The following is a 22,721-nucleotide window of genomic DNA, read 5'->3' on the forward strand; positions in this document are numbered from 1 at the left end:
TTTGTAGATCTAAGAGGTATGCGGGAAGCTCGTGGAAAAACATCGGGGTAGCTTGCACTAGTGGCGCGAGGCTAAAGACACAGCGGAGCTGATCGGTTCCTAGGTGGCCCTGATTATACGAAGTGTTGTTAAGTTATACGAAGTAATGTCAAGTGATGCTAAGTTGTACCAAGTGGGTAAGCATTTGCTCGTGGCCCGTGGCATCGGGAAACGCCTCGCGATGCACTTGCAGTCCGAGCACACGTAGGGGAAGCGGGGCGAAAGCTATGCACAGTGTACGGGCTGCGCGGAGCAGACGACACGCCGGGATGACGTCACGGCGCATGCGAAGGAGCGCGCAGCTGGTGGGAGTTTGGAAGAGCCGCCGCCAGAGGCGCCTGGTGTAGTCAGGGACATGCCGAGCGTTCGGCGCTAATGCGGGGAAACGGATAAGCACGGGTGGCATCGGCAGCACCTCAGCGCGTTGCCTCGTTGGTGCTGCTACAATTTGTTTCTCTCTCTCTCGCTCTCATTTTCTCTTTCTATCTCCCGAGCATAGCGCGCGACGCTCCGCGAGGTGGTTGCTAGGTAACGCAGTGGCAGGCGGCACACATTACGGCCGGCTTAAACAGCTCCGCTGTTAAAAGCAAACAATGGGTTTGCTTGACAGGGGCTACGCCTTTTTAGCTCTGATGTTTTATCTGTCATGTTTAGCGTTACTCATGCTGCTTTATATTTGCGCGTGGCAAACGCACTTTAGAATTTTGTACGGGCCACAAGCCTTAAGCAAGTACTGTAGAACTTACTCGGTTCCTCCATTTTCTTTGTTTCAGAATGTGCGTGTTCTTTCTTCCTCTACATTTTTTAGGTTTTCTTTCATGAATGAATGTCATCAGGTAGTTTTAAAATATGTAGTGCACATTAACTTCTTTCGTATTTAATCATTCAACCTGATGACAATCTCGAGTCCTCTCCTCTAGCTCGGCCGTGGCGGCAAATGTAGGTCCCCGCGGCTGAGCGCATACGACGCCCGCGCGCCCAATGGCGGAAGCAATCTTTGGCGGTTGCCACGACTCAAGGCGAGCCAATGTGGCTGGGCGTTTCATGCGTGCTGCCTTGCCAGGTGCCTAGTGTATAAACGTGAGTTTCGGATGTGCGGCACAGTTGAAACGGGGAAGCGAGCGGTAGCACCAAATCTTCGATTTGAAGAAAACAGGTGCGCTTTCCTCCTTACGGCGCTCGTTGTTACGCCAGCGTTAGGACAGCGAGGCTCATGGTCATCGTTTGGAATCTGTTCATGTTTGCCCCTGCGCGCGTGTCCCCATGTTCGTTTAGTTAATAGGCGAAAGTTTGTTGCAATTAATGCGGCCGACAAAACCAGCCTCACTTCGTACACTAGTGCCTAATGGTTTGCCATCGCTTTCAATGCCTGGCCATTTTTTTTTTCTTTCTTGTGTGCAGACAGGTGCTTAGTTAAAAGTACCTTTACAATGCACGGGCCAGCATCACAAGTTTCGTTGACTGTAGTGCGATACCGAAATCGTGCTGGCGTGGTCACTGAGTTCATATTACAATTGCAGTTCTCGCAAATTATTGTGATGTGTGCGTTTGAAGGCAAAAGTAATTGTTCTTTTGCAATATCTGTCTCTGATTTGGCTCGATCACCTCTGTAACAAATCGCTCATTGAAGAAAGCGTAATTACACTTTCGGAGCTGGATTGCATTAAAAGGCGGACATCACTTGAGGGAAAAATTGCAGTGCGCCAATGCGTAATCGAAAAACGGGAACCCAGAATACCTTTTTCAAGGAATTACTTCTCGCTGTGATTGCACAATTCAAGCAGTTTCACTTTTAAAAGCACGCCGAATAATTAGGGGTGCTCAGACTACCACACTTTACAAATGCCCCCGCTGCAAGCTCTTTGGTGTTGTAATTAGTTTCCTCCCGTTTTCCGATAGGACGGACTTGTCTTTTGCTAATTTGCGTAACTGCAATGCGTTTCCTCATTTTTGAGGACGGATATATTGAAACTGCCTTTGGTATGGAATGTGTGATCTAGAGACACATGTTTTCCAGTCGGTATTCTCGTCATCGTTGTCATGAACCGATTTATGTTTTGGCCAAGGCAAATTACACCGCACTTGCTTCATCCGAGCCCCTCATACATGCTTGTAAATCTGCTATCTCGTGGCGCTATCTAATTTTATAGATCAACACTGCTGTGATGGATGGATGGAAACAACTTTATTAAAAATCTGAGGAAGTTTAACGACCCGGGCTCAGGTCTCCCATGAGGGGACTTCGAGGCCTTGCCTCGTCGCCGCCTCCCGGGCCCGCTGGACGGCCCACTCTTGTGTCGCGAGGTTGGAGCTGCGCAGAGCGGCCACCCACTTCGACGCAAGAGCCTCCGGAGCTACTGCCATTTTCGCTGCTATAACAGGACACTACCACAACATGTGTGAGAGTGTCGCTCTAGTTGCCTGGCGAGAGCACTCGGGTATTGCGTGGGGACAATGTGCCGCAATCGCACTGGACTGGGGAAGGTGTGTGTCTGCAGTTGTCGCCAGACGACTGCCTGGCGACGTTTCAGTTTGGGGTGAGGTGGGGGCAATATCCTCCTGCCTAACTGGTAGTGCTTGGTGATATCATTATATCTGACTAAGCGTTCTAGCGTGTTTCGCACCAGGAGGTCCGAACTCGAAGAGGGTGCCTCAGACTCTGCGCGGCGGGTCAGTTCTCGCGCAGAGCAGTGTGCCACCTCATTCAAGTTAGGGGGGCCCTCGTCAGTGGGGGTGGCGACGTGCGCTGGGAACCACATGATCGCGGTGCTATCGAAGTGCTCTCGACCAGTTTTCCGTAAGATCTGAAGAGCTTAGGAAAAAATGCTCCCCCGCGCGTAGTTACGAACTGCGGATTGTGAGCATAAGGCTACCGCCGTGAACCTGTGTTCTTTTGTGTATTCTGCCGTGTCTACGAAGCGCGTAGTCCTCTTCCCACCACAGCAGCGCAGCAGTGCCTTGGCACGGGCCCCCGTTATTTCAGCGTGCATGTTTCGAGGGTTAAGGGCGACGATCAGCGTGTCGCTGATGTCGGGTGTTATAGCCTGTTTCTGACTGTGTTAGACGTGGTAATTAAACGCGAATTTCTGCAGGATGTACCGACTCGTGGCTGTCAGGGACATGCGTTCGAGTTGCGAGGCTCTTTGCGCATCCACCATTTCCTCAAGCGTGTTGTACAACTCTAGCTGTAGCAGACGAGTAGTGCTCGTGGACTCCGGTTTGCCAAGGGCGATCTTGTAAGTCTTGCGAATAACGGTGCTGAGTTTCTTTCTTTCGATGACATTCCAGTTGTCTAGGTAATGTGACATTCCAGTTCTCCATAAGTAATGCCTCTGATTGCGAAGGAATGTATAAGGCGCATGACGCTGTCCTCCTTCATGCCCGTGTGCTTGTTTGTCGCTGATTTCGCTGATACCGATGTCAACATACTTTGGAATCGTTTTAAAGCCGTTTGGTTCTTCTGCTTCGATAAATTTGTACCAAGCAAGCGAAATGAAATTTGCAAAAACCTTGGATGTTGTGTCAGATAATCCATTTGAAGCGCAAAATAAAAAAAAGAATAAAAGAGAAGCGCAGTGTTCCTAACACTGTCGGGGAAGTTAAAGGTAACCTTGCACGCGCCGTACGCCTGCAGGTAAGAGATTACTTTTCCAACACGTCGCTATCAAATGTCATTAAACGTGACGCGCATAAGTTCGGGAGCTACATCAGCGAGACAAGGAAGCCATGCAATTTTCCAAATGTAAGCTTAGGGCACTTTAGTTAGTGATTGGAGGGGCATTGCTCAGCCTTTTATTTGCTATTTTCACAGTGTGTATTCGCCCAATGGTGCTTGTACGAGTAATGATCCTGTTTGCTGTTCATATGATACCAGCTTTATTTATCCTCCTGGTATATTTTCTTTATTGCCTAATATTAAAGAAAAAAAAACACCGACGATTACCATACTCCCTAATGCGAAAGCCGAGCGCAGCTGTGCACGTGTTTTCATTTCGCGATATATTGGCTGGCGCGGACAATCGGTCTCGTGTGGCACGTTGCAAACGTAGCGAAGTGTGGCGCGACTGCCTCGCTAATCTGGAGATCGCGAGAGCCAGCGCGATCGATTTGGCGTGCCGCCTACAGTCGCGGATATCTCTTACTGAGAAGATGATATTGTTGGTAATATCGATGAACGAGTAATCAATTAGTCGATTACATCTACCCCGCAGAACAATTAGAATGCACCGATGTCCACGTTTCACTAAATCGACTTAATCGATTAGATATGTTCGATTAGCGGTTTTGTTTTCCAGAGTTTGTCAGGAGTGGCGCAAAAATTTTAAAGTCGTGCTAGAATGGCAGAGCACGAGCAGCGATTGTGCGGCTGTGGTAGAGCAACTGTCGACTGTTTTTGCGAGTCCCGAGTGATGCCGAGCCGAGCGCTCCCACCTCTGTTCCCCCACACCGCACACGCCGTCCGAAGCCGGAGGTTTGAAATGTCCTCGCAATTCAAGCCATAGAGTAGCAACCCAGTCGTTGATCGTCCTGTCACTCCCAGTCCACTAAAGACGTGGCACAGCATGCGCGCCGGTTTGGAGCATGTTTTTGACAAAGCGATGGAGTTCATGTCGATTCCAGCAAATCTATAAGCTTCCGAGCGTCTATTCTCGCACGCTGGTTCTGTGGCCCTTCAAAGAAGGTGTCGGTTTCACCCAAAAATCCCAGCCAATTGACATTCCTTCGCTCTGTAGGAAAGAGCACGTCAATTAAAATTTTAAGTCAGTAATTTTCTTTTCCCCTGTGCATATTGCAATGTCTTGCATATTTTAGTTGGACTTGACCTTTCACTTTTGTCATTTTCCTTATTTCTTGGTTAATTACCGTATAGGGATTCCCTAGTGCCACGTATCTTGTTTAATGCTGCCCCAAATGTCATTTTATTAGATACATAGTTTACCATTTCAAATGCCACTAGTACCAACTCTAGTCTTTATCAAGTTGGAGATTATTCTTTATCAAACATTATACACTTGTATTTGTAGCTTGGTTCCACCTCTCAAACATAAAAATAGGGTACCGCAAAAGTAGACATCTGTGTTTGAACCGTTTAAGGTTCCCGGTGAAAATTTCGATTAATCAATTATTCGATAAAAAATCCTGCATCGAAAGCGAATAATTGATTAAAGGCTAAATTGATGAATGATGAATGGTTAATCGAATAAAAATTTAATCGGTCATCTCTAGAAGGTGACGGCATTCATTTGCGACTGCACGGTCCTGTTTATTAAAAACCTACAGCTTAACTCGTGAATTTTGCCCTCGTCGAGGACAAATTTTCTACTGTCCGTGTTTAGACTGTTTATTTTTGTCAAGAGTTCGCATAATGGTCGAAACTGGAGCGTCACTAGAAATGCTGATTACGCGAGGCCCCTGAAACAAGTTTTCGTCTGCAGAAGACAACTGTCATGGTCGACTTAAGAAGCGCGCGTGTGTTTAGTGGGGTGGTTGTATATAAACCAGCACACACACATCGTCTATCCCGATTCTCGCACACAACGCAACTCATAGGTCATACCCATATCTGATAGTGGGGTGCGCGGAGTGAATGATTTATTCGAGGAATCGCGCAATCTATTAGCACTCGTTGTCGCTTTTTATGCTCGAACCATTTCGTGCCGCACTGGTAAGCTTTACTAATTTTTTCGCTTCCGCTCGGGTTCGGGTTCAGGCACGTTCCAACGATATCGGTTTCGGTTCTTGTGGAGTTTCGGCCGAAATTCCAGTTCGGGTTCGATACGACACCCTGGTGCAAAGTAGGAAAAGTCATCATAATCATCATCATAATCAAAGCCTGTTTATTGTCCGCCGAAGAACGAAGGTCTTTCCCATTGATCTCCAATTACCATTGTCTTGCGCCAGCTGTTACCTTCGAACGCCTTGAAATTTAAAGACCTTTCTTGGCACCTCTGCTTCTCACGCAGGAGATGCCCACACACACGCTTCTTCGTTGCGCGTTCTTATAAACTTTCAAGTGGATTCGTGACTCCATCCATGCTCTGGAAGGTGGATGCCACTTTTTAATGACCTTTTTGGACTTTGCTGATAGCATGAGGATGCTTAACTTGCCTTTATCGTTGTGCATCCTTCTTCTATGTCGTCATCACCCCTCATCCAGCCTTTACGTACTCGTTCCCTCCTCCCCCTGTGCAAAATAACATGCTAGCTTAGGCCAACTTCTCTGCCTTCCTTCAAATAAATTATCTCTCTCTCTCCTTATTTCATCGCACCACCTAAACTTCCGCCAACATCGACTGGGCTTCCATTCTCTTCGCATTTATTTCGTAACTTAGCAGAAATTTCGCAACTTTACCTTTTTAGGAGTTCGGACACTCAATTCACCGAATGGTCTTTCCTATTTCTGTTTCTTTTCTTTTCTTTTTTTGCGATATCGCGACTTTCCTCTTTTAGTATATTGTTTTACCTCGCGACGGTTCTCGAGGACAACTCGATCTCTCTTCTCATTTGACACTTGCTAATCTGTACGTCGTATCTGGTTTTATTTTTTGTGCCTTGCTTCATAAGGTTAACCCTGTGGCACGCAGGCCCTTCCGCAAGCTGTCTTCAAGGCAAACTAAAGCTCCGTACGTGCTTAAGGTTGAACGTGTTAGCTACGAGACAAACTAAATCACCCTTAGGTGTACAATTTTTTTGAAAATTTTCTAACCAAACGTGCTTATTATTTTATTGCTGATTTCGAATAATATTGTGCTAAAAACCAACTACTCGATGTTGAAAAAATATTTGCACCACATTCTAAGTCAAATAAATTAGCTTTTTAGCCGCGTTGCGATTGGTTTTATCGACCACTGGTGTAATCAGTTCATCGTTGAGAAAGTGCAGTATGTACTCCAGACGGTCATTTCGCGAAATCAAATTGAAAGTCTTGCGTGGAACGGACCAAAATGGCAACCGAGGAGGCTTCGCGCCAGTATTGTCGACATCAAGCTGCACCCACTGACGAGTACTCGCAATGTTCGCTTCAGAGATGTTCTCATCTACGATGGCACTGCGGTTCAGCGTCATTGCTGTCTTCTTCACTTCCGAACACAACAGAAGTATCGGTATCCAAATCATCTACAAGATGAGGAAAGTGAAAAGCTTCTTTTTCGGGTTGACAGGCCAGCTATGCATGTGTCGCCGCCACTGGACGCCATCCTTAAAAAAATGGCCGCGTATCTGCGTGCTTCGCTGCAAATGTCGTACGATAGTCTTCTGCCGGCCGTACTACATGAGTGCTGGTCTGATCCTGGTCTGATCCTGGTCTGGCCTGTTGCCTCCGGGTGCGCCTCGACTCACGATCTTGCGCTAGCCGCTCGGCTCGTTGCTCGGACGTTTCCTGGGCACGCTTGAGACGACGAGCGTCGGCACGCCGGCGCTTCTCCGCTGCAATTTGGTCGTCGGTCTTTTCCCTGCGTTGTCTGGGCATGTCTTGTAGAGTTGGTTGTATTTCATCAAGCGGCCATTTATGTTTTGCCCTGCCTCAGACAGCGCTTCCTTTATGTTGAATCGGCCGCATCTGGCTGGCATTTATAAAATTGAGGAGGCGGAATCAGCCGCATCTGGCTGGCATTGATAAAATTGCGGAGGCGCTGCGTGAGACATGGACGCCATCTGGCAATACATCGGGAAACATGAGCTTGTGCAGAAGGTTTCCTTCCTCCATGGCAGAGGGCGCTTGTCGGTGCGCAGTCGGGGAAACACAAGCTTGTGCAGAGGGTTTCCTCCCTTCGTGGCAGACGTCGTTCGTCGGCGCGCATAGCATGGCATTTTCAGCGCAGATTAAGAAACTAGGGTCTTTAGAGTTACGTATCTATGTATTTTCTATTAAAGGAACACACCTCCTAATACTTACCTAGTGATGTTGCGCCTCAGATATGCGTAATATTTACTTTTTGATCGATAACGTTCACAAGTATGAACAGCCGTACCAGTTTAAGTAGTGTGGGCGGTAAGCAAGTGGTCCAAGTTTGGCCGAGTGGCTGAATCGGTTCACAGACAGACAGACAGACAGACAGACAGAAAGACAGACAGACAGACAGACCAAATTTTCAGCGTTTAAGTTCCCCAAGAAAGACTATCGTCTTTAAAAGTCAGCGCTTCGGCCGCAGTAGAAACCGAAATTGTCATGTAAGTACTTCCATCTGCTGAGAAACACGATCTAAGCCGTAGACACGCACTTCTCGTCTTGAACACTCAAGAGGATCGAGAACCAATTCTGGCAGAGCTCGTCCAAGACAGTTTGGGGACGCTTCTGCTCGTTCTGCTCGTTCTGCTCGTCCGAAACACTAAAGGGGTTAAGTGTTGCCCATGAGAAAAACGAAAGCAAGCTTGAGGGTGTAAGTATATTTAATGTATATACTTAAAGTAAAAGATTTGGCGCCTTTAAAGGTGCGATTGTTTGCCCCTCGGATGAGAGCTTTACCTTTATGATTATGACATTTCAATGCGTTCAGCAGTCTTGGAAATATTGACAGGCTTTCCGGCATCTGTCTACATGCGCACGTTCTTGCCTCTAACCATTTTCCACATCCTCTTTATAAAAAAAAGAAAACCTTTAAAAATTTATCCGGTGCTTGGCTGAATTGAAACCGCGTCACAAAGGTCCCTTGAGAACACCAGCCTGATGCTTTAGCGAGCTGCGCCACGAATACACTGGGTGTTCCTCGCTCGTCAGTGAACCTCTTTGGCGCCAACATAGTTCGCTGAGCATGTGCCACGAACTATGTGCCAGTCTTCATTGTCAACAGAAAATTGTTTGACATTTATACGGGGCCGGGCGGAATCGAACCCGTGTAGTATGTATGCAGTCTTGTCTGAATATATATTCAGACACGCTCCAAGCACGGACATTGTGGTGTTGCCGCTAGATAGCTCAGCATGTACATAGGGAAACACAAGAAAGGCTCCCAGCAGCAATACAAGCTTCATACAGGACACTTTTCGACTATGGCAACGCGCGGTGTCACTACATTTCTGCACTGCTAATCGTACTAACGTCCACAATCATCTTGCGACAGTTTCGGCTATAATTGTTTTGACCATGCAGACTGTGTCTGAATGCTTTACCTACGCCTTTCGCGTCAGACGTCTTTGACGATATTCACGCAGGTCGTCCTCCGGCTACCCTGTCCTGGTGGCGTGAAAGCCGTCGCCTGGAAGACGTGCTCGTGCCGGGCGGCGATGGCACCGGCGACGCGGCCAGTCAACTCGCCGTGGGGCCCCTCGGTCGCCGAGACCTGCACGCGCAGCTCGTATGCCGAGCCTCGAACAACAACATCTCCGAGCCGCTCAGCGCATCAGTCGTCATTGACCTCATACGTAAGTTGCAACTGGGCGTGACCGCGGCCTACGCACGTGTGCGTAAGCGATGAACCACCGTGCTTCCTCACAGCTCGAAAGATCTGTGAATACCGAAGCCAGCAATGACGTAGAAAGAAAGAAAGAAAGAAAGAAAGAAAGAAAGAAAGAAAGAAAAATAACTAATACATAAAGTAGGGATGTTAACCACAGATGCGGCTGGTTGGGTAGCCAACCTTTCTGCGAGAAGAAGAGGTCAAAGAGAGGGAAGACGCAGAAAATAAGTGCAAGTTCGCAGAGAACGTCACGCATTCAAAGGTGTTTACGCAGGCCCGCGGTTCTACTACAGCACGTGATTGCTTTCACTGTCATTTAGACCGACGGCCATAGCGGGGCGGGTCCCACTACTAAACGGACAGTGGAAGTTCATCCAGTTGTCTTAATGCGCTAAAGCCTAATTGTTATTGCAAATGAAATTTGAGGACTGTACCACGATAACTAGTCGGGGTTCTTTTTACTACCGCATGCAGTGTACACAGCCCTGTCAGCAGTTCTTATTAAAGGCGAAGAACATGTTGTGAAGGCATTTCCTATGCCTGAGCCAACACATAAGAGATGCTGGATGTCGGTGAAGTCCGGATGAAAGTCGGAATTGTAGAAAATTGTTTATTTAGTTCATGCAGTTTACTCCGTCTTTCACTCGCGGTATTCCACTCTCCTAAAGATAGCTGATTTGCCAGATGGCGATGCTACCTCGCAGCGTGTCCTAGAAACTGTGATCGAAACGCAGTGGTCTTCGTCATGAGATGTTCGAGCAGCTTTGTCTGCATAATCATTTGTAGTAGATCCACAATGGTGAGGTAACTAATAAAATAAACCGCAGCTTCTTTCTTTCACGTGCTGTTGTCGTTTATTTAGTGCTACAGACAGGTTCAAGCAGGTGAGTGAGTACAAGAGAAGACACTTTCTTGCACAAGGAAAACGAAGACATTTTAAAATAATATGTGGCAACTTGAAGGAGGACAAGTGAACTGCCGAATAAAAGACAAGGAAAGGTGGTTGGCAGGAAATTTCAATTTGAGACTATTCATTATAATAACAAGTGCACTTATAAGTGGCCGAATGCACGAAGTGGAATTTTTTGTTGTTGTTTACAGTGCTTGTGTTCGCGATGTGGTGCTCTCACGGCTTTATTGAAGAGGGATCGTCAAATCACATCACAACGTGTTTTGAAATTGGAAGACAAAAGGACTGCATCTAAACGCACTGGCAAGAGTACTCGGTCCGCTATTTCAATCAAATATTTGATACTTCGGAATCAATTTTTCGGGGCATGTCAATTCGCGCATAAGTCGGGTCCCAATGTCGTTTTGCGGTCGGCGCTTCGCAGTGGGCCCGACCAGCGTGTCCATCGTGGGCGCGACGCATGCGCTCGAAGCCGGTCGCCCGGGCCAGCTGCGCTGCGTGTCCTCTGGTTCGAGGCCTCCGGCGCAGCTCTCGTGGTGGAAGGGGAGCCAGCGATTGCCCGCCACCACGACCACCACCGAGGCCGGCGGTGCCATCGACGGGCCGGCGTCCAGCAGCACGCTGACGCTAACCCCGTCGGTGGAGGACGACGGCCGACAAATAACGTGTCGAGCGTTCAACGAGCGTCTTCCGCAAGCCACCGTCGAGGACGTCGCCACCATACGGGTCCTCTGTGAGTTGATCCTTTCGTTAGCTCTCTCATTCACTGAGAAGGACGGGGAACTTGTAGCAATGGACGGTAGTCTACAAATGTTCATGAATATTTTATCTGACGTGGATGTGTTCAAGCGTGTTTCTGATTCCAAACCCACAGCACCAGAACGTATCGTATATTTTTTAACGCGAAAGTGTTTTATGCCGGGGTCCACGATCAACTTTCTGCAACAGATGTGACGCGCAAAAAATGCTCTGTCTTTTCTTTACATAAATTCTTAACAAGGATGGCACCGCCATCTAGGAGCGGTGAAGCGAAGTACTGTATCATGACACTAGCGAGCGCCGACGAAGGGCGCTTTGGTAGTGTCAGCGCAGCGGAGGCTTCAACGACAGTTGCTCCAACGCGGTGTAGCCTGGTTTAGGTGGAGTAGGCTTTCTGCTGAGGTGACGACGCAGTTTTCGCACATGGTTTGTCTTTCGCGTCCAATTAGCCTGTGACGCCTCGTCGGCTAAGGAGTGCAGCTTCAACATGCATCAGCAGTGCTTACATGCCGCCTACTGCTTCGCTTGCGATGGGACCAACTAAGAAATCTGCGGCGCTAAGCGGTTAAGAAAGGCAACGACGTCGACAGGCGAATTTCACTTTCTCGTCCGGCGAGAGACACGCTAGCGTGAAGCATAAAGCGCGAGACACACGGTGCGATTTTGCGTGCGATCCGTCGTACGACGCGTCGGAGTCCGACTAGCCGAATACGACGATTCGGGACACATGGTACGAATGACGTGCAATGCGTAGCTCCGCCCACAACCGGCGGCCCTGCATGGACGCTCGAATACTGCGTAACTTCGCAAAGTGAAAACAAACGTCTTTACACAGTTCTCTAGTGTCGCACAAACGATCAAAATAAAAAGTTGTCGCAGTTTCACCTGAAAGGCGAAGCATCAATTGCGATAGCATATTTGTAGAGAGCTATACGGAGTAAATGATAGTAGCTTTATCAGCTGTATAAACTTGGACATGCAGCAGCACCGGCAACACGCAGAACTAATGTCGACGCCGTCGGCGATTTGCCCGCGTTCGCACAAAATGCGTGCGGCGTTGCTGACTGGTGCCGGAGCCTCTGATATAAATAGGCACTTGGTGCCGCAGCTAAAGGTCACCTCGCTCCCCCTCCCCCCCACCGCATTTAGCGCGTCGGAAGAAGGCGCGTTTGCTCACAGATATGGTGATTGTAAAGGAGGAAAGAGACGCCTACTTCTGCAGCCCTTAAGGAAGCACGGCGCAGAACGTGCGCTTGTTTTCCGCCGTGGGTTCAGAAGATAGCGCCAACCTTTCCCTTTCCCTCAAGAACCACTTACCACCGTGGGTTCACTCCCCGTGAAAGAGCGCGTCCCTCGCGCCCTTTCACTCGCACATACAGCGTTCGGCGGCGCGCGGCGACGATTTCATCTCCATTGACGTCATACGGAACCTCACGGCAACGGCGACGGCGATGGCAGAAATCTGCTTTGGAGTGTCCATATAATTGCTATCGCAATAAAACGCGTCTGTGCGAGCGGCGTAGATGTGTTTCCGCAAGGCCGCGTCCGCAGTGTGGGCTCCGTCGACAGCCGCCGATGGCTAGGAGCTGCCAGGACTAGCTCGCTGGGCAGTCGAATCTGAGACCAGTGTCGATTGCGACACGACCGCTTGTAGCTCGTAATAAACCTCCTACGTTGGTCAGTATAACGTGTACGCAGTTATGTCGCGCTTAAATTGCAATGCATTTCATTTTATCAGCGCGGACGGAAGCGAACGAGCAAGCAAGGCGAGCTTGCGATAGCTGGGAGACGGTATATATATAGGCCTAGCTCGCTGGCCGTCGGATTCGGGGTCGACAGCCCTTGCGATCCGTCCGCAGCTCGTTTTAAAACGCCTATATTCGTCAGCACAATGAACGTCTGAACATTTATGTCGCTCATAAGTGGCAATACAGTTAGTTTTCCCGACGCCGTTGGTAGCGATGAGAAAACACGCCAAATCAGGCGAGCCGCTTCGCATAGACGACTGCTGCGGCGTCTGCGCTGACCGCTTCCGAACCGATACCACGTCAACGATTTACTACTTCGCGCAACGTTTTATAGCATGCACAATTTAGAGTTCACTTCATTCTAACAGTTATTTTGTGTCAGAAACAAAATGTACTCGATTTTTTCGTCGCCGTCAGCTGCAAAGAGGCCAGCGTCTTGACCAGGAAAAAAAAAAGCACCGGGACGATTGGAGCGCTTGCTCGCCGGCCCCGCCCCGCCGGCTTTACCACGTGACCATGACGTACACGCTGGCGGCGCTGTCATTGACTGCGGCCGTCCGACCAATCGGGCAGTCGTACGACTATATCCAACAGGTTGGTCGCATGCGGCGTACGACGGATCGCACGCAAAATCGCAATGTGTTTCTCGCTCTTAACGCCTTTGCACGTTCACGGCCCACACTGCGAACTCGGCCACTCGCATTGCTGAAGCTGAGCGCGTCACAACTGGCTGCCCAAGACACAACGAAGCCGGACCAAAATGCTAGCTCCTCCGCGGCTCTAGATGTTATGTGCAGAAATATTAAGGCAGAAGTTCTCAGATCTGAATGTTTCAAGGTCACGTTGTGAGGTACAGAAAGCCACGAGACCCAAGCAAGACCAGAAGCGAACCAAAGCAAGTCCAGCCGTGCATAAGAAATGATTAATGATTAGCAAAGTTAGTCACTGATTAGTGATTGGATTAAGGTGGATTAGCGTGGATTAAGGTTGATTAAGGTGTAATAAGAAGGGTTAGGTGGATTAGGGTGCGATTAGAAAGAATAAGGTCTATTAAAGTTGATGAAGGAGGACTAAGGTGGACAAGGATGGATTAAGGTGCAATTGGGTGGATTGGGGTCGATTAAGGTCTAATAAAGTGAATTAGTGTGAATGAAGGTGAATGAGGGTCGATTAAGGTGTATTAGGGTACGATAAACCTACGCCCGAACCTCCAGTCACGATGACGAAGAAATACAACAGATTTGTGAAGATGTTGAATTAGCAATGAGAAAGGGGGGTGCAAACTCAGTATACTGTTGTCAAGGGCGACTTTCACGCAAAAGTGGGGAAAAACAGGCTGGTGAGCCAGCAATTGGCAACTACGGCTTGGATTCTAGGAACACTAGAGGAGACATGTTGATAAAATTTGCTTAAAGGAATAGGCTCCAAATAATGAATACCTTCTTCAGGAAGCGCAGCAACAGGAAGTGGACCTGAAAAAGCACTAATGCAGAAACAAGGAATGAAATAGTTTTCATACTCTCTGCCGATCCCAGCCTAGTGAAAGATGTAGAAGTGTGAAGTAGGGTAAAGTGCAGTGACCATAGGTTAGTGAAGTCTAGGATTTATCTCAATTTGGAGAGAGAAAGAATAAAATTAGTCAAGAAGAAACAGGCCAGCCTAGACGCAGTAAGGGTAAAAGCAGAGGAATTCAGGCTGGTGCTCGCAAACAAATATGCAGCCTTAGAATAAGAAGATGAAGACAACATAGAGGTAATAAATAAAACCGTAACTAGGCTGACCTCAAAAGCAGCAATTGAAGTGGGAGGTAAGGCACCAAGGCAACCAATGGGTAAGCCTCTCAAGTAACAAAGGACCTAACAAAGAAACGGCAAAACCTGAAAGTGTCAAACACGAGAAATCAGATAAAATTCGCTGAACTGTCGAAACTGATCATCAAGAAGAGAGTAAGGGATATACGAAATTATAACGTTGAAAAGATTGAGGAAGCAGTAAAATGTGGACGCAGCATGAAATCAGTGAGAAGAAAACTAGGCATAGGACAAGGTAAAATGTATGCACTGAAAAATAAGCAGGGAAATATCATCAGCAATTTCGTTGACTTAGTAAAAGCACCAGATTAATTCTATACTGAGCTGTACAGTGCCCAGAGCAGCCAAGCTACTTTCATTCGAAGTAGTGATGGACAGGATACAAAAGCCCTTCTAGAACTAGCGATGAAGTTAGAAGGGCCTTGAAAGACATGACCAGGGGAAAATCTGCTGGAGAAGATGGAATAACAGTCGATTTAACCAAGGATGGAGGGAATATCATACTTGAAAAGCTTGCGTCCCTTTATACACAATGGCTCAAGACTTCAAATGTACCAGACAGCCGAAAGAACGCCAACATTATACTCATTAGACCCATTAGACCAGAACGCCAACATTAGACCCATTAGCTTGCTTTCATTATGGTATAAAATATTCACCAAGATAATTTCCAATAGAATCAGGGCAACAGTTGACTTCAGACAACCATGAGAACAGGCTTGCTTCAGGAAGGTATATTCCACGATGAATCATATATCCATGTCATCAATCAGGTAATAGAGAAATATGCGGAGTACAATCAACCTCTCTATATGGCTTTTATAGATTATGAAAAAAAACGTTTCATTCAGTAGAGATACCAGCAGTCATAAAGGCATTGCGTAATCAAGGAGTAGAGGAGGCATTTGTGAATATCTTCGCAAATATCTACAAGGACTGCACAGCTAACTTGGTTCTCCACAAGAAAAGTAGAAATTTGCCTATCAAGGAAGGGGTCAGGCAAGGAGACACAATCTCTCCAATGCTATTCACTGCATGCTTAGAAAAAGTATTCAAGCTGTTAGACTGGGAAGGCTTACGAGTGAGAATCAAATAAGGGCGAACATATCTCAGCAACCTTCGGTTTGCTGATGACCTATTGTCCTATTGATCAACAATGGGAACGAATCACAGCAAATGATTGAGGACCTAAACCTAGAAATTGTAAGAGTGGGGTTGAAGACGAATATGCAGAAACCAAAGGTAATGTTAAATAGCCTGGCAAGGGAACAAGAATTCAGGATCGCCAGTCAGCCTCTGGGGTCTATAAAGGAGTATTGTGACGTCTCGGTTGGGACGACGTTTATTAGGCCAGGGAGCTCGTCAGCGAATCAGCGCAGCACACAGGCGATGATGATGATCACATATACAGGCGAAGAGGAGGATAGGTAAAAGATTGAGGATGATTATGATAACATACAGATGAGGAAGATGTGCGTAATAAACTAATTCCCCCCCCCCCCCCCGACGTGAAAGCGGCCATCCTGGCCGGCCGTCAAGGTGTCCAGGCACGCCGTGTGAAGGTCTTCATGCGGCAGGAGTGGACAAACTCGGTATTGCGGCAGCGGCGGTCTGTGGGGGCATCAAGAGGAGTGACGCGATAGTTGACAGGCGAAGTCTGTCCAAGGACTATGTATGGCCCGATGAACCGTGGCTGGAATTTTTCGCACAAACCAGGGGTGCGAGCAGGAGTCAGGAGCAGGACCTCGTCACCAGGTCGAAAAGATACAACGCGATGGCATTCGTCGTAAATATTTTCCGGTCTTGTTGTCTGGCCGCTGTGTTCAGGCGAGAAAGCTGGTGACAGTGGTCGAGTCGGGAAACGTATTCTTCGCACGATGATAGAGATGAATTGGCCTTGGAGTTGAAGAATGAAACGTCCAGAAAGAAAGTAGGGGAGCGTCCATAAACGAGGTAAAATGGCGAGTCACCAGTTTGCGCTGCACGGCTGTGCTATAGGCAAAAATGACGAATGGTAAAAGAACATCCCAGTTTTGGTGGTCTGGTTGAATATAAGCGGCGATCATGTCGGCGAGGGTGCGATGAAACCGCTCGTTCAGGCCGTTAGTCTGGGGTTGATAGCTAGAAGGTGTCTTGTGGGCAGTGCCGGAGGCTCGAAGAACTTCGTTTAGCAGTTGTGAAAGGAACGCCTTTCCACGGTCACTGAGCAGTACACGAGGAGCACCATGGTGTAGAATAATGGCTTCAAGAACGAAGTGGGCAACTTCCGAAGCAGAGCGTGTAAGTACAGAAGCTGTCTCAGCGTAGCGCGTCAGATGGTTGACGGCAGTCAGAATCCATCGATTGCCAGCAGTAGTGACCGGAAGCGGCCCGTAAAGGTCGATCCCAACAACCTCGAACGGGGCTGCGGGGCACGGAAGCGGCTGTAATTTGGCGGCAGGAGGAGATGTTGGAAGTCTGCGATGGTAGCAGGGAGAGCAGGAACCGACTTATTTGGCAACGCTAGCAGAAAGGCCAGGCCAATAGAAACGACTTCGAATGCGGTCATAGGTTTTATTGAATCCAAGGTGGCCAGCTGTCAAATCATCGTGAAAGACGTTGAGGACACGAAGTCAGAGAGAGCGTGGTAGAACTGGCAACCAGCGTTGCCCGTCAGGATGGTAAATACGGCGATACAGCTCGCCATCGTCCAGCTTAAAGTGCGCGAGCTGGCGACGGAGGCGCGCGTTAGGTGGACGAGAAGCCCCAGAGAGGTGATCTATGAAGCGTTGACAGTACGGGTCAGCCAGCTGACGAGAGGCGAGTGGCTGATCATCGTTGAAAGGCAGTTGGTACATTGAGGCCAGGGAGGAAGCCGTAGCAGTGTCGGTCGAACTGGTGACGTGCGAAGCCATTGGGCAAGCTGTGCACGAAGCTGTGCAAACGGCGACCTGAACGAAGCTCCAGGAGGCAGACCGGACGGCCAGAGGACGTAGGACCAAAGAACACACTCCACCACTTGTGACGTCTCGGTTGGGACGTCGTTTATTAGGCCCGGGAGCTCATCAGCGAACCAGCGCAGCACACAGGCAATGATGATGATCACATATACAGGCGAAGAGGAGGATAGGTAAAAGTGTGAGGATGGTGATGATAAGATACAGATGAGGAAGATGTGCGTAATAAACGCCCACAATATGTCGATTCTTGGCCAATCCGCCAGAGTGGGTATGTGCCAGTAACTCCAAGGCTCTACCTCTACCTCTACCTATGTTTATCTAGGTCAGTTACTCACAGGGGACCCTGATCATGAGAAAAAAATTTACAGAATAAAATTGGGTTGGAGTGCATACGGCAGGCATCGCCAAATCCTGACTGGGAGCTTACCACTGTCGTTGAAATGAAAAGTGTGTAATCATTGCATTCTACCGGTTCTAACTTATGGGGCGGAAACTTGGAGGTTAACAAAGAAGCTAGGGAAGAAGTTAAAGACCGCACAAAGAGCGATGGAACAAAAAATGTTAGGCCTAACGTTAAGAGAGAGGAAGAGAGCGACGTGGATCAGAGAACAAACGGCGTTAGCCGATATTCTAGTTGACATTAAGCGGAAGAAATGGAACTGGGCAGGACATGTAATGCGTAGGATGGATAACCGGTCGACCATTAGAGTTACAGAATGGATACCAAGAGAAGGGAAGCGCGGTCGAGGACGGCAGAAAACTAGGTTGGGTGATGAAGTTAGGAAATTTGCAGGCGCAAGTTGGAATTAGCTAGAGCAAGACAGGGATAACTGGAGATCACAGGGAGAAGCCTTCGTCCTGCGGCGGATATAAATATAGGCTGATGATGATAATGAACGTGATTTAGGGTGCATTAAGATGTATTAAGGAGGATTAGGGTGGATGAAGGTGGATGAAAGAAAATTAAGGTGGATTAAGAAGGATTAAATTGGCTTAAGGTGAATTACAGTAGGCTTTACAAGGCTTTCGACTTCGCGTCTCTTAGACGATAGCTAAGGACAACTGGGAATTTTTGTTCGTGCGTGACCATTTTATATTGCTTGCCCTACTAACCTAAATACAAACGCGGCTACACATAAGAATTTTTTTTAAAATCAGCGCTCTGTCAAAACCAGCTGTTTAAGGACATTTTCCTTGATACTGGTGCAGCGATCGCTGCACAAGCGGCAGGGCCAACTGGATTTTTGGTATAACTTATATACGGTGCCGTTTAATGTCTAATGAGTGTCTGTTTGGTTTTCGTCGGCTGTGATTGACATGTTGGAGATCACAGAATAAGGACTTCAATCCTATCTTTGGCCTCATTCTTTATATCGGCGCTTCTGAATGACACTCTTTCTGGAACGAGGACACTAACATAGCAAACCTATATTTCGATACGTTTGTTTCGTCATCATAATTTCTTTAGATGTTTATGTACACTGAGAAGTATTCACTGTCTCAACGCCTTTAAACACCCAGGGAAACAGAACTTTCATTGCTAATATGTTGCTTTCCCGCTTGCAGGTTTCGCAAAGAAAAACAGACGGGTCCTCGTCGACTTAGCTTTCCTTTTTGTTTGCGTACCTGTTTGCGTCGCCCAGCGATAGTGCGAGTACATTCGTCCTTATGTCTAGTGAACACGTGGGTACACACCGGGGGAAGATAATTTTGTTAGTAAGCCTTCTATTGCATTGTCAGACAACGAATTAGTCCTTTTCAGAAAGCACAGGCGTGTGCACATAGATGGTCTCGTGGCTTTGTTTTCTGTATAAATTTGTTTTCCGAATTTGCAGCGTTTTTTGTTTTTGGTGACGTCACGACTTCTCGCCTGTGCACATAAATCCAGCCAATAAACAAAAGGCCGATAGTCGGAAGTTAGAGGTTGTTCCCGTGTGTCTCTTTCTTTGTGTATATGTTTTAGATCGCGGTGCTGTGACTGATGCAATACGAACTGGCCCTATCTTTCACCATATTAGAAATATCGGTCTATGTACATATACTATCGGTCCGTGTTCAATTTGAGATCGTAATTTCAGTGCGTCTCTCCTGCTTCATCACATATGGCAGTCGTGTTCTCTAACAGAACGGATATCATACACGCTATACTTGTGAGTTGTTCTACAGTGACCCACATTTGGACCAAACACCAGACATTATTCGCGTGCCGGAGGAGATAACAAGAGCACCTACATAATACAAAAGCTGTTCCCTTTTCCGTACACTAAAGCTCAACGGACTTGATTAATGGGAAAGCTTAGCATTATATTCCGGCTCCCGATGTCATTAGTCGCATAGGTAAACCCTCATAATTGTTTGGCTCAGTCCTTCCTGTAGCGCTAGGCTTGATCAATCTACCCGTATAACCGAACGACGACAAAAATGAACTTATCTGTCAGACCGTCTCTTGCGAATGAAGACTGCGGCGTCGTCTGCCAGAGCTAACGATAGAGAGGTTCCTGATCATCGAGACCTCTTCATCGACCGATCGACTTGGTTCAGTTATCAACCATTCGCGGTCATACTACATCCAGTCTCGGACGCCAAACATGCAATAAATCTCCAGCACATAAACCAAGCTCTCGTAATGAAAAGAGGAAACGCAAACTTATAAAACAGCTGAACTTTTGCCTGAAACATTAGGAGCTTTCGATTGCGACAAGTAACTTAGAATTTGTATTATTATGCGCACTGAAATCCGGTTAAACATAACTCGCTGTCGATCGGCTTAAGGAGCTTATGCTTCGGTTAAAAGAGAGCCTTCAGTAACTTACAGAAACGGAATAAGTAACGAGACTACCACAGCCCCCCATTTGCGGCTTCATCTGCAGTCCTACTCGATAAGATCGGGAAGAGAGGCAAATGGAAGCCTTCCTATCACAACATGACGCGGTCGTCTAGGGGCTATGACATCGCGCCTCTAGGCACGAGGTCACAGTTTCGTCTCCCTGCTGCGACGACGGCCCCATTTCGATAGAATAGCAATTTATTAATGCTCATGTACTTACATATAAATGCACTGTAAAACACTCCAGATGGTCAAAGTTATCCGGAGGCCCCCACTACGGTGCGCCTCATAACCATATTGTGGTTGTGGCACCTACCAATACAGAAATAAATATTTTAAAATTCCTATCCCAAAGTGTCTGAAGTGTAGTGTCAGCCCTCCTAGTGTAGAAATAACTTTTCTCCGCTTATTATCGTGACACTTCTGTTAAGTGACGTGGTGGGAACAATGAAATAGCGACCCCAGAAAGTGGTTATGCTCGTTACAATGCTAAAAGTCACGAGTGATTAACATGGTTGAAGTGACGACACGGGATATCGTGGCGGTGAGAGTCTAATGACGATGCAACATGAGTGTTTAGAATGTTGTGCGCTCGGCCGTATCCGACCATAAGGCAAGGCTAAGAGAGATATGTAATGAAAGAAAATACAGGGAAGTCAACCAGATGCTCGTCCAGTTTGCTACCCTATGCAAGAGGTAGGTGGTTAACTGATGAAAAGAAAGAAAAAAATCACCAGCCCTTCCCCTGTCGAGAAAATGGCGGTAAATGGAGCTTGTCGTGTGTATATCTGACCTCCGTCAGGGTAACGTTCGGAATCCGTCGCCTCGGGATTCTCTGATCGTCGCGGACGGCAGGCCTCGGCTTCGGAAGCCCTCGCCTCGGGATCGTCGGCTCTTCGCTGACAACGAGCCTCCGCTAGGGAAGCCCTCACGCTAGAATCGGCACGTCGACGACGAGAGCTTTCCCGAGCGAGTTCACGCCGGCGTTCATCAAACGCAACTTGCTCCTTTGCAGAGCGCACCACGCGTGGCCATCCCACGTGTTCGCCGAAACTGATCTGAGGGTAGAGAAGTCTGGAGTAGCGCGTGCCAACCCGCTTTCCTTCCGTGTCCCTAGGGCCTCGCGACACACCAAGCGAACCTGATTGGTAGCGCGCGTGTCACGTCATCACGTGTGTACCACATCCAATGCGTGTGTGCGCCGCACGTGAGTTCTTTCTTTCTTGCCTCTATTTTTTCCTTCCTTCCTTCCTTCCTTTCGTTCTTGTCTCTGGTATGTGTTATTGAGCGTAGACCCTTTCTGCACTATCATGAGGATTGTCCCTCACGACAGGGGGCATGTGCCATGGAGCTTGGGCCCTTTCTGCTTTCTGCACTATCGTCAGGATCGGCTCACTTTTTACCGTGACATCACCACCACCGCCACCGCCGACACTTGTGAGCCTATAAAGCTTCGCTTAAAAATTCCGCCTCCAATCCACCCTGTGAATGCGGATGTACAGGCGAAGCTGTTGCCGACGTTACACAAACGCCACCACAATGCGCCGCACCGTCGAAATCAATCTGCGTCTGCGACTTCGTTCGCGCCCTTTCTGTTGGTGCTTCGACGCCGCGGTGCGCGTTCGCGGCGTCCATATGTGTGCGCGTAACCAGCATTCACGAAGTGAACGTCACTGTAATTTTATAAGTCTTGCCCTGATGTCGATTACGTTTGCAGCACACTCTGCGCGACCGATCAAGCGGACAGAGCGCCCACTCATCAAGGACATATACATCATGTGCACACGTTCGTCACGCGCGCACGCAGGTGTGGCAGAGTGCAGCATATATCCTCATTCTAGTGGACCCTGCGCTTCGCGTAGATACGTTATTGAACTAATTCAATTTTTCTAGTAAAGTGCGTCACAAAATTTCTAAAGTGCGACTTGCACACAACCGGCAGACATGATAGCATCGGACTGCAATTTTGACATACGAGAAAAAAATAATTCTGTTACACGGAAACTCAAAATTACAGTAGCTCTGGAGACATTTTTTTTTGTCGACGTGATGCACGGACTCAGAAAATTTGCCGGGGTTGCCATATACGGCTTTGCTGTAAAAGATGAAACACGGAGCGCGCCCCTTCGTCCGCATGTGCACATCGAAACTGCAGTCGTTTACTGAGGTCTGTCGTCTTCAGGAACTGTAGCGATTTCTGAGTTTGCGACGCATGTGGCCTCTCTCGATGGACTTTTGTCACCGAGAATGATTTTGAGTGCAGGTGACTTAACGGGGCAGAGTCGTCAGAGCG

At 48.0% G+C, this 22,721-nt stretch overlaps 1 protein-coding gene across 1 annotated transcript in view; it reads left to right on the forward strand.

The window, feature by feature from the left end:
* LOC119456637 (nephrin) overlaps nt 1-22,721 on the forward strand; it is a 334,910-nt gene that overhangs the window by 210,961 nt on the left and 101,228 nt on the right. The window contains exons 4-5 of the mRNA XM_037718464.2: nt 9,190-9,399; nt 10,769-11,077. Coding sequence (XP_037574392.1) covers nt 9,190-9,399; nt 10,769-11,077 — 519 coding nt within the window. The remainder of the gene's footprint in view (nt 1-9,189; nt 9,400-10,768; nt 11,078-22,721) is intronic.

This window comes from Dermacentor silvarum, chromosome 6 (assembly GCF_013339745.2).
Source record: "Dermacentor silvarum isolate Dsil-2018 chromosome 6, BIME_Dsil_1.4, whole genome shotgun sequence".
Lineage (NCBI taxonomy): Eukaryota > Metazoa > Arthropoda > Arachnida > Ixodida > Ixodidae > Dermacentor > Dermacentor silvarum.